Source organism: Danio rerio, chromosome 9 (genome assembly GCF_052040795.2).
Source record: "Danio rerio strain M-AB ecotype USA chromosome 9, GRCz13ab, whole genome shotgun sequence".
NCBI classification, from domain to species: domain Eukaryota; kingdom Metazoa; phylum Chordata; class Actinopteri; order Cypriniformes; family Danionidae; genus Danio; species Danio rerio.
Genome location: NC_141029.1, coordinates 15,323,403 through 15,335,441, shown reverse-complemented (window position 1 = coordinate 15,335,441; position 12,039 = coordinate 15,323,403). Strand labels below are relative to the sequence as shown.

General features: G+C 35.2%; 1 protein-coding gene across 4 annotated transcripts in view; it reads left to right on the top strand.

The window, feature by feature from the left end:
* Positions 1-12,039, top strand: part of pard3bb (par-3 family cell polarity regulator beta b) — a 702,275-nt gene that overhangs the window by 540,888 nt on the left and 149,348 nt on the right. For all 4 annotated transcript variants that reach the window (XR_015499247.1, XM_087267580.1, XM_087267579.1 and 1 more), the window contains one exon: positions 1,567-1,848. Coding sequence is in view for 3 of the 4 variants with exons in the window: in XM_087267580.1 (XP_087123706.1) it covers positions 1,567-1,848 (282 nt within the window). In the remaining variant the exon portion in view is untranslated. The remainder of the gene's footprint in view (positions 1-1,566; positions 1,849-12,039) is intronic.

The window sequence follows — 12,039 nt, the reverse complement described above, 5'->3', positions numbered from 1 at the left end:
AGTCATTCGCTCAGTAAAAAAATTAGATCAAATTACCACCTTCAGATTTATAGAAACAGAAAAAGACTAACAGATACAGTATCAGTCATGATGTTCTGATACCCTGATAGTGATTGGCTGAGTGACGTTGCTAGATATTGGCCGGAACTGGAACACACTGCTGTATATGCCATTCCAGTGCATCCCAAACATGCTCAATGGTAGACATGATCGGCTGGACATGCAAGAACTGGGATGTTTTCAGCTTTCAGGAATTGCTTCATTGCTAAATGGCTAACATGGATTTTATTGAAAGAATAGCTGTGTTTATGTGCTTTAGGAAGGCTGTTAAACAACGTCGATTCATTTTGAGTCGTGTCTGAGTCCACTAGATCCATTCAGAGGTGCACCCAGCTTTGTGAGTTCAACAACTTCTCCAGAAACTACCTGGATGATGGAAGCTTTTAGCGGTGCTTACGACTGAGCCGAGACCAGTGTGATGAGCTGTTGTCCAGTGTCGGCAAGAGGATTTTTCCCTGGGACACCAACAATTGGCACTAAGTCATAATCACGCCCCCTATAAGAGCAAGCTCTTGAATGCTTGCGGTGAATGTCTGCTGAAATTTAGATTTTCCAACTGGAGCGATTCACTCAAAACACTCAACTCGCGCCACTTCATTCGAGTCATTCGCACCGCCTCGTTCGCGCATCTCGCGCCGCAAGATGTCTATTTACGTCTTTGTATTGACTTAACATGTAAATCACTGGCGCTTGATGCTCCTTCCATGTCTGGTGTGAATGCAGCATTAGTCCTTAATATTACTCGCAGTGAGCTAGAGTATTTTTTTGATTATTATTTGATATACATTTAATAAACTGTAATATAAACTGAAAAGGGTATTTTAGTTTCACATTATAACTATATAAAAGCAGTTCAGCAAATAAATATAAGAAATAAAAAACTAAATCTAAATTACACATTTTTACTGGCTGGTTGGTTAAAGTCTATAATGTTGCTAAACATCAGACATGCGTTGTTTTAATTTTGTCTTTGCACAATGTCCTTTGTTTGCTTTTTGAGCAGTGAAAAAGAATTGATTTCTGGGTTGCAGTGTTAAGCAAAGCTAGCGGACATAACTATATGTCTTGTTGTAACACTTTAGAATAATGGTCTTTTAGTTAGTGTTTGTTAATGAATTTACTAGCATTAGCATTATATGAATAATCTTGTAAGGCATTTATTAATTATAATTCAGCAAAAGCTGTACTTTTTAGTATTAGTTAATGCACTGATTTAACATGAGCTAACAATATTTAACTTAAACAATGTTAACTAACATTAACAAAGATGAATAAATGCTATAATAAATGTATTACTAATTGTTTGTTCATGTTAATAAATACATTAACGTTAACCATTGTTTTAAAGGGTTAACCTTGTTTAAAAACTTAACTCTTCGATTAATGGGTTCAACTACTTGCAGATACCCACGCCAGGATTGCTTTGTGTATCCGGTGCATTTCCGATACTAATATCAGAATTGGAACAAACCTAGTCACGATTGATGTGCTTTTTCTGTATTACAGAATTGAGGCCAAACACCAGGAATTGAGGGAGCGCCAGGGTCGAGATCGCTTCTCTCCTCCTGATTTGGAGGACGATGACCTGGACCCAAACTATGCTCGCATCAACAACTTCAAGGAGCGTGGATCACCTTCCCAGCCGCTCTACGGGAACCGCAGCCCCTCTCCACAGAGACCTCTGGCCCCAGTGTCCCACAGTAGAGAACCGTCCACTGAAGACCCACTGGATGGCTTGTACGCCAAAGTCAACAAACAACGGAGCCCTCCACCTCCTGCTGCAGACAGGTAGACAATATGCATACATCACAAAGATGTTTAGAGTCATGGGGCTCTATTTTGACGGTCCATGCGCAGAGCGCAAAACGCAGGGCGCAAACAATTTCAGGGCGTGTCAGGACGCGTTTTTGCTAATTTAAGGACGGGAAATCTGCCTTGCGCTGCGGCGCATGTTCTAAAAGGGTTGAGTTTATTTTCTTAATGAGTTATAGGTGTGTTTTGAGAATAAACCAATTAGAGTCTCATATCCCATTCCCTTTAAGAGTCAGCTGCGTCGCGCCAAGAGCACATTCGCTATTTACAGGACCAAAAAGTAAGTCTAAGTGGAAAAAATGAGCATTTCACAAGCAAACAGTTAACAGTTTTTTTAACAGAAAACTGTTAAACAGAGCATCTACTGCGTGAGAATGAGAGATAATGGAACACTTTCACTTTCGCTCTTGGATAAGGAAACCTTTATGCACAGACATCAATTAGTCTATAAATAAATACTTTTGTTTGTTAAGCGCAAATATTCGTTTCAAAACTATTTCTAAATTCAGTTCTAATTTCCAGCAAACTAATAAATGAAAAATAATAGCAAAATGTGCTCAAAAACCTGAGTAATATCCTAAAACACATGATGTGCCCCATATGGTCTAAAACCTGACAGGTGGGCAAATCTAAGCTTGTTTTTAATAAAACAAATATAAATATGGATATAATAAATAATATTGCTAATAATAATAACATTATACAAAAGCCAATTGTTATAAATGAACTGAAAAAGCCTCCCGAGATGAAGAAGACATAAAAGCAGTGGTTTTTCATATTTATGTAGGCTAGAAAATAATATGTTTTGTAATATTTTAATCTTTTATATTTATATTCTATGTCTATTCTTATTATATCCTATATATATCCTTAATATTTACATTTTTTTTCATATGTAAAGATATTTGCCTATTGCTCTCTTGTGCGTATTAAGCAGTGCGTAAGCGAGGCGCAACTCTGCGCCGGAGTTTAGACCGGGTTTGTTTTGGTCTAATGAAAAATCTATTATAGATTCTTAAAATAGCAACGAGCCAGCGGTCCGCCTCAGAACGCCTTCCTTTTTAGACCAGAACGCCTATGGGCGCAAAAATGAGCGCTAATGTATTTGCTATTTAAACAGCGTAGTGCAATGCCTCAAAACGACTCTTGCGCCAAGCTGAAACTACCAAAAGACTACTGCGCCACACCTTGCGCCCCACTGCGCCGGGTGTATGATAGGGCCCATGTAGTCTCAGGATAAGACAACTGACAGCTATTGCAAATCAATGCATAGTGTTTAATTCAAGTCAGCAGTTCAGAACAGTTCCTTTAAACACCAAAATCCTAAAGTTATTATACAGTTGAAGTCAGAATTATTAGTCCCCCTGAATTATTCTCCCCCTTGTTTTACTTTTTCCCCAATTTCTGTTTAACAGAGGGAAGCAAAGAAAATTTGCTATGTGATCAAGTAAAAACCTAAATACTCATTGCTGGACATTAAATTGATTTATTTTAAAAGTTCAGTTTAAGAACGAACACGGCCTTGATCATTTTGAATAGACTTTAGATTTGCACCCTAAAATACATAAATAAATAAAGGTTGTTTATTGGCATCCGGCATTCCATGAAGAATCTTAACATCCATAGAACATTTCCATTGAATGAAAGTTTCTTTATAGACAAAATTTGTTTTAGATTATTTAGATAATCTTTGCATGAAGAAAAAAAATTATTTGTTATGAAGATTTGACTCATCGGGCAACCAAAAATGGTTCTTCGAAGGATATTGAATCTTAATCCCCTTTTGCGACCATTTAAAAGAGATGTAACTGCAACAAGTAAGCATTTGCAGCATGAACCAACACCTGGAATGGGTTTTGTTAGTGAATTTTCAAAGGACTGTTTTGATCGCTGAATGATTAGAGTACTCATTGTAAAGGCTTTAATTTATTATTTATGTTATTTTAATTTAGTTTTCATGTGATTACGGAAGAACGGAAGAGATCTGATCAGTGTCATAACTATTGAGTGTAGGGGTGGGCGCCAAGATATTATATCATGAGTAATTTTACATCAGTTTTTGCTGGAAAAAAACAAAAACATGGTTTATGTAACTAATGACCACACTGTAATGTCTATTGATGATTTGCAGAGGTGACCCAGAGCTTTTGAACTGGAGTGTACTTAACAAATTTCATCACTAACATCAGAACAAACCATCTGGCATAAGTGCTTTCTACTTGATTTAAAGCTGAACGATGTGATTGGATGAGTCACATATGAAGCTCTTATATATGCACACCTGTGGTGCATGTCAACCAAATGCTATTTTAATAAACCAAGTTGCTCAGCAACCATAACGAAACCATAATGCCCAGTAACACACTTTAATAACAAGGTCTTCCTCGCCTTGAGTTGTAATTCTCATAACCTTAAGACACTTGTAAACCCAGAAGAGCTGCTCTAATATTGATTCTCTCCTTCTTTCTTGACACATAAGCTCCAGTTCTGGCAGAAGTTCAGCTCGGTCAATTGAAAATCAGGAATATGACAATGAATTATGGATACCTGAATATATTGGTCCCATAGAATGCCAAAAATGTAAAGCTCAATTTCTCAAAACTAGAGACAGAGTCTTATAATTCCAAAGCTGCAATTTTATCCCAAAAAGTTTCATTTGTACAAAGTTTAAGTATGAGAGTCAATTTTTGGTCAAATAATGTAAAATATAAGAAAACTCATTTATTTGTTCAAAGGTAAAGGTGTAGTTCAGCTCATTAGGGATAGACATGTCATATATTTCCCCGTATGACACACTGTATAGCCAGGTTATTCTTCCAACCTCAAGTTTGATAAATAATCTGCTTCATTTCCCCACCTCTGGCTTCTCACAGTCCGCCGGTTTGAATAATGCTTCATTTCTATCCCCTGCTCTGCATAAGGGAAGTATTTTGAGTGAATTCATGCTGATAAGCTGCTGATGGGTAAATTGAGGATGTGAATGAGAGCAGCATCAGTGACTCCGGTGTCAGTGTGAGCACGCTCTCGTGTCATTTGAAGAGTTTGTTAAACGGGAGAGTTGCTGTTGTATGGCCAGGGTCTGATTTAAAAGCGCCCTCTGAGAGTCATTAAAGCGCCTCGGTTATTTAGAAGGACAGACAGTTTAACACACAGCCTGTTGCTCACCACTGTCATAAAAAAAGTGTCTCTTAGTTTGTGGAGTGGCTTATGTGGTCGCTGGTGAAGTACAGCAGGATCCTGTGCTTTTATGGCATAACGTTTTGGGAGTCATGTTTGGTTTTTGAATAATTTATTTGTGTATATTTTAATGTTTTTATTATTAATATTATTTGAACTTTTTTCAATGTCAAATTATATGATATTGTTCTCCCTTGTAATCTAAAAAACTAAATAAATAAATAAATTAACTTGGAGCATATCATGGAATTGAATCATGCTTAGTAAGGATGCACTAATATGAAAATTCTAGGTTCACTTGGCTGAAAAAATGAAACCAAAAATTCTTTGTGGTAATTATTTAATATTTTATTTTATAATAAAAAGTGTTTTTTTTTCCAAATAAATTATAATTATACTGATTTTAAAAAAACACAAGCTGATAAAATAACCTCATTTTTTCACAGTGAACAAAGCATCATTTTACCAGCAATGCCATGACAGCGCTCATTGGCAAGAAGTATACTACATAAACACCATTATTTGAGCAGAATCATTATTTTGTGGTGAGCTTGTGTGGTGCATCAATGAGTATATGGTTACATGATAATTTTCTAGGTGTTTGACAGTTGCTCTTTCTCTTTGGTCAGCACAGAAACTGGCCTAGCTATCGAGATTGAGTTTAATACTCTCACTTCATAGTACAGAACTTTCTGTGTCTGGTGTGAAAGCCACACTGAATAGAAAATATTCACACTGAATAGACACTACAACTGAAAGGAAAGTGAAACTAGCGTACTAACCATTTTTCAGCTCATATTTTCTTTAGGTTGAAAAAAACATTTTTTTGCAAATAATTAATGATGTCCAAAACGTGATGCATCCTTAATGTTCAGTCTCTTGTAAGTTACATGTGCTTGAGTGTAAGCATTAAGAAGAAATTAACAGCAGCAGTTAACTTAACAGTTTCACTTGTAACAAGGGATCCTACATATAGCCTCTTTAAAGCAATAGTTTACACAAAAATGATAATTCTGTCATCATTTATTCTCCCTTCACTTGATCTAAAGCTGTTTGAATTTCTTTCGAATTCGTGGCTTGTCATTTTTCACTCCTCCATTGGCCGCACCCATACTTACATCCTCGTTTTCTACAAATTATCTGCACAACATTAAAAGCATAAGACTTCTCAACTGCACATATTCTGTGTTCAGTTTCAACCCATCTCTTCTTGCAGGAAGTTAACCTGCCGAGTTATCAATATTATTAATTATTAATTCTTTTGGCAATCAGGCCTTTGAATTGCCATCAGCTTCAACTTCTGCAAAAATGCTTCTTTAGTATGCAAGGCATATCACACTCTGGAAGAAGTTTAGTTAATATATCACCTTTAAGCAGTACAAATACAATTGTTTAATGAAAAGAAAAAGAGACAAAAATATATTTTTAAAAATATTCATTTTTTCACAACATATTGTTGAACATAAAAGAAGGTATTTTGAAATTGTGTACTTTCGAACCAGTAAGAATTAATTGCACTCTGTTAAATATATATATATATATATATATATATATATATATATATATATATATATATATATATATATATATATATATATATATATACATATATATATATATATACATATATATATACATATATATATATACATATATATATATATATATATATATATATATATATATATACATATATATATATATATATATATATATATATATATATATATATATATATATATATATATATTTTTTTTTTTTTTTTTTTTTTTTTTTTTTTTTTTTTTTTTTTTTACTACAGATGTCAATGGCTGTCAGTTTTCACAACAACAACATTTCTATTTATGCCTGGTCTAGCTAAAAATGTAGAGGGAACTTTGCATTGTAGTCTGTAAACACTTAAATAGCAAAAGCAATTAAAACTGGCTTTGGTGAGTAAATAAAACTGAGCTACTCTCCAGTATGGCTAATCTGTTAATAAATTATGCAATTCATTGTTTAACAGTCAATGACATAAAACAAGACTATCAGAATGTATTTGGTTTATTTTATTTGTAAAACCCATACTTAGCAATTACTCTAATTACTACATTAACACAGTTGACAGTATATAACAGAATTGGTAATAACAGAGATGCTGAGTAATACTATAAAGTATTGTCAAAAGCTTATCAAAACAAATAAACCTGCATTTTGTAACAAAGCAATTATTTTTATTTTAATAATATTTAATAGTTTTACAGGTTTGACTGTATTTTCATTTGGTAAGTGCATCCTTGGTCAACATAATATATTATTTTAAAAGAATTAAAACATTTCACTGATCCAAAACTTCTCTACCTATGTGAAAACTTTTGCATATATTATTAGGTCCAGTATATGTGATAAAATATATATATATATATATATATATATATATATATATATATATATATATATATATATATATATATATATATATATATATATATATATATATATACATTTATATTTTTGGCCATCAAAAACACAAATTACAATTCAGTGTAATTTCATAAACAAAAACACACTTATTTTAAATAGTTATGTTAAAATAAAAGCTGTCTTACCCTGATAAGTAATTAATAAATACATTTATTTATTTATATATTTATTTATTTATTTATTTATTTATTTAAATGAATTATTACAAAACCAATTAAAAGAATGGCCGTCAAAATCATCCTAATGCAAGTGAGTTGAGCAATTTAAATCTTGCACATAAACCTCATGTAACCTCCTAATTCCAGAGCCCTTTGTTAGGCTCTTTTCATGCTCCCTTTCATCTCGTAAAACTGTAAAGGAGAGGCAGAGAGGCGGGCAGGTGAAGGAAGAGGGGAATGTGCTGAGAGAAAAGAGTGAGGGGCTCTTGAGGGTCTCCTCACGAGAGAGAGCAGGAAGAGACTGGTGAGTGAGCAAGGGTCTAGTTGGCATTGGCTGTGAGAAGAAGGGTCCGCAGTGAGAAGCTCCTTCAGCCCTGAAGAGGCCCAGCACTCTCTATGCGGAAAGTTACTATAACAACCAGGCTCTCCAGAGCTCTGCTCCACTCCAATTAAAAAATAATCATTGTTCCCTCCAGAGATGGAGAGAGATGGGGGAGACAGGTGGCTTGCTTTCTGCACAGGGGCCGCACAGTCCTTTAGAGACCAACAGAGAGCTGCAGATTGCCAACCTGTGCCTCCACATTTCCAAAAACACTTTTAGAGACAAACATATGGGGGAATCGGTTTTGTAAGGTTGTTTCCCCACATTGGTTCAGCTTGTAGGTTGGCTGAATTAGGTGATGTCATGAGTGTGATGTTGTTAAACTGTACATCTCCTCTCTAACTATCTGATGTTACTTATAGCTACCAATGACAAAAACAAAAGCAGTTATTAGGGAGGCATCAAAATTAAACTTCAGGACAGAAATCTGGAATTTAGCCAAAAAAAAAAAGATTTGTAATGTTTAAAATGTATTATTTTATTATATAATATGAGGTAATTTAGTGAGACTTTGTTTCTCAGCACGGTGCTGGGTTGCAGCTGAAAGGGCATCCACTGTGTAAAACAAATGCCTGAGTAGTTGGCAGTTCAGTTCACTGTGGTGACCCTTGATAAATCAGAGACTAAGCCGAAAAAAAATGAATGAAATGAATAGTAAGGCTTTTTAAATTTTAATTCAGAAACTTAAATATTGGGCGAGGCAGTGGTGCAGTAGGTAGTGCTGTCGCCTCACAGCAAGAAGGTCGCTGGTTCGAACCTCGGCTCAGTTTCTGTGTGGAGTTTGCATGTTCTCCCTGCCTTCGCGTGGATTTCCTCTGGGTGCTCCGGTTTCCCCCACAGTCCAAAGACACTGCAGTACAGGTGAATTGGGTAGGCTAAATTGTCCATAGTGTATGAGTGTGTGTGTGAATGTGTGTGTGGATGTTTCCCAGATATGGCTGGAAGGACATCCGCTGCGTAAAAACTTGCTGCATAAGTTGGCGGTTCTTTCTGCTGTGGCGACCCCGGATTAATAAAGGGACTAAGACAAGAAAATGAATGAATGAACTTAAATATTATAATAACTTAAATATATATAAAATAAAATAAAAATTATACATTACATCAAAAATTGAGGCGAGTCATCATTTTACTAGCATTGCTATGACAGCGCAGTATTGCAAGCAGCAGAATCAAGTACATAGATATCTATCTGTCTGTGCAATATTTGAGCACCGCGCAGTGACTACTAACACTGCTGGGCAATGTGGCACAGCACATCCTTTTTTTGGGTCATATGTTCAGTTTTTTTTTTTTTTCTTTTTGCAATAAACCAACAATTCCATTTTTGCCTAATCCTTTTCAGTGGCCTGAAATTAAATAGCATAACTAGGCATGGGACGATAACCTGTGTTTTTGAAACTAATAAAGACAGCAGAAGTCAATCTTTTTTTTTTTACTTCAAAGGTTTTTATTTTCCACCTAGAAATTTAAAAGAAATATGTTTTAGAGCAGCAATCACAATATTGTGAAACCATGATATTGTTATCCAAGGTTATCATAACGTTAAAATCTTATACCAGCCCATGCCTAAACACAACCCGATCTCATGGCAGTTTGTGGTCACAAATGACCACTTTTTTGTCTTTCAACACAAATATAATGTATTTCAATGCACAGTATATTGGTGTATTCTTTATTACATGTTTTTTACTTTCCATCCTAAAGCTTTTTAAAATATTATAAGATTAATATTATAATTATAATAAAACTAATATTATAATATTAGATTATTAGTAGACTGTAAGGGTAAAATTAGGGTTGGGATTAGTATAAGTAGACATGTACTTGCAAAGTTACTTATAGTCAGTTAAATGTCTGTTGAAGGAGCAGTATCAGCAACTATTAAGCAGATAGTCTACTATACTCGAATGGACTATCAAAATAAAGTGTCACCCTTAAAACTAGTTACTACAGCTAAAATAAAGACTTAAGAATACAATGCTGGTCTTAAACTGTTTATGATTGTAATTAAGCTACATTTGCATGTTAAATGTCTAACTTTAGGCTTCGCTAAGTAAGAAAAAAATATAAATAATCTTGAAAGTATCATAATAACCTTACACAATATGATCTTGCATATTACTGTATTCTTAAAATAAGATCAATCATTTTGTTTTGGCTAGAAATTAGATTATAACTCTACATGATATGTTTTTGCAGTTACAGTATGCCAGTGGTTGATAGTAGAAAAGAAATGTAGAGTTTCACACCATCACACATTCGACAACCCTTCAGCCTGAGCCACTGTAGAAAAAAAAAAAAAACGAAAAAAAAAGCACCTTACAGTTTGATAAGAAAGGAGAAGGGTCTACAGGTTTGGCCACTTTTCGTTCTGCACTTTACCTCACTGTATGAATCCTGTGTCCTGGATGTGCTTGGAAACAATAGCCCTCACACTGCACTAAGCAAACAGGTCTCTAGTCCTCAATGTAAGCTCACCAAGGTTAGTCCAAAACACGGCACAAACCCATCAAGAGCTGCTCCACGGGTTACCAAAGTCCACTCAAGCTCCCAAATCAGCAGCCATTGTGCCTAGATACCCCACTAAAAGATATACACAGTATATATATAAAAAACACGGTATTAGGGCTCTTTCCCCTCCTCGTCTCTACATGTACCCTCCACCTCCTCCTTCCCTTCTTTCTTGAGGCCTGGAGCACAGCCTCGCCATCAAAATAATTATAGAAATCACTAGATGGAGAAAGAAAAGCTTTTAGTGTTGGTTGTGTGAGTGCTGGAGTGCTTTTCTGCCCGTTAATTAATCAGCCATTCTGCTGAGCTGAATGAGAGCTGCAGGCGCACCGTTCAGCCGCTTTTAAAGAGTGCCAGCCCCGCTCCCTTAAGTGTCTCCCCATATCTGCGAAACCCCTTTCCCTGGCCTGACACGGCTTCTCTGGCTCTTGCATTCACCAGCTCAAATCATGCAATGAGGGTTTAATGTGTTTTCATTTTCCTGCCTGAAAGAAATGTAGGTAACCGTGTTAAAAACGGGTCTGATGCTTGACCAGTCATCCCAGTCAACTGGCTAATCAAGGATTCTGTCTTATATTTTGGTATGATATAATATAATATAATATAATATAATATAATATAATATAATATAATATAATATAATATAATATAATATAATATAATATAATATAATATAATATAATATAACATTCTTTCCCTACCATATGAATGTCGGAGCAGAAATCGAGAGTCATCTGACCAGGTGTCAGATGATGTTTTTCCAATTTTCTATTGTTTATTTTTGGTGAGCCTGTGTGAATTGTAACCTCAGTTTCCTTTTATTAGCTGACAGAAGTGGCACCCGGTGTGTTCTTCTGCAGCTGTAGCCCATCTGCCTCAAGGTTGGACGTGTTGTGCGTTCAGAGATGCACTCTGCATGCCTCAGTTGTAACGAGTGGTTATTTGGGTTACTGTTGCCTTTCTATCTGGTCAAACCAGTCAGGCGATTCTCCTTTGACCTCTGCCATTAACAAGGCATTTGTGCACACAGAACTGCCATTTACTGGATATTTTCTCTTTTTCAGACCATTCTCTGTAAACCCTAGAGATGGTTGCACATGAAAATCCCGGTAGATCAGCAGTTTCTGAAATACTTATACCAACCTGTCTGGCACCAACAAAAATGCCACTTTCAAAGTCACTTAAATCACCTTTCTTCCCCATTCTGATGCTCGGTTTTTACTGCAACAGATCGTCTTGTCATGCCTAAAGAAATTAACTTGCTGCCATGTGAATTTCTGATTAGAAATTAGCGTTAACATGTAGTTAGACAGGTGTACCTAATAAAGTGACCGGTGAGTGTACAGTATATTGTTTTTTTTTATATTGTACAGAATTTGGATTCTGTAAATATGATTAAAGTTCTTCTTTTACAGAAAGATTAAACTGAATTGCATTCAAAAAAGTAAAGCCTGCTCAAAAATACACTATATA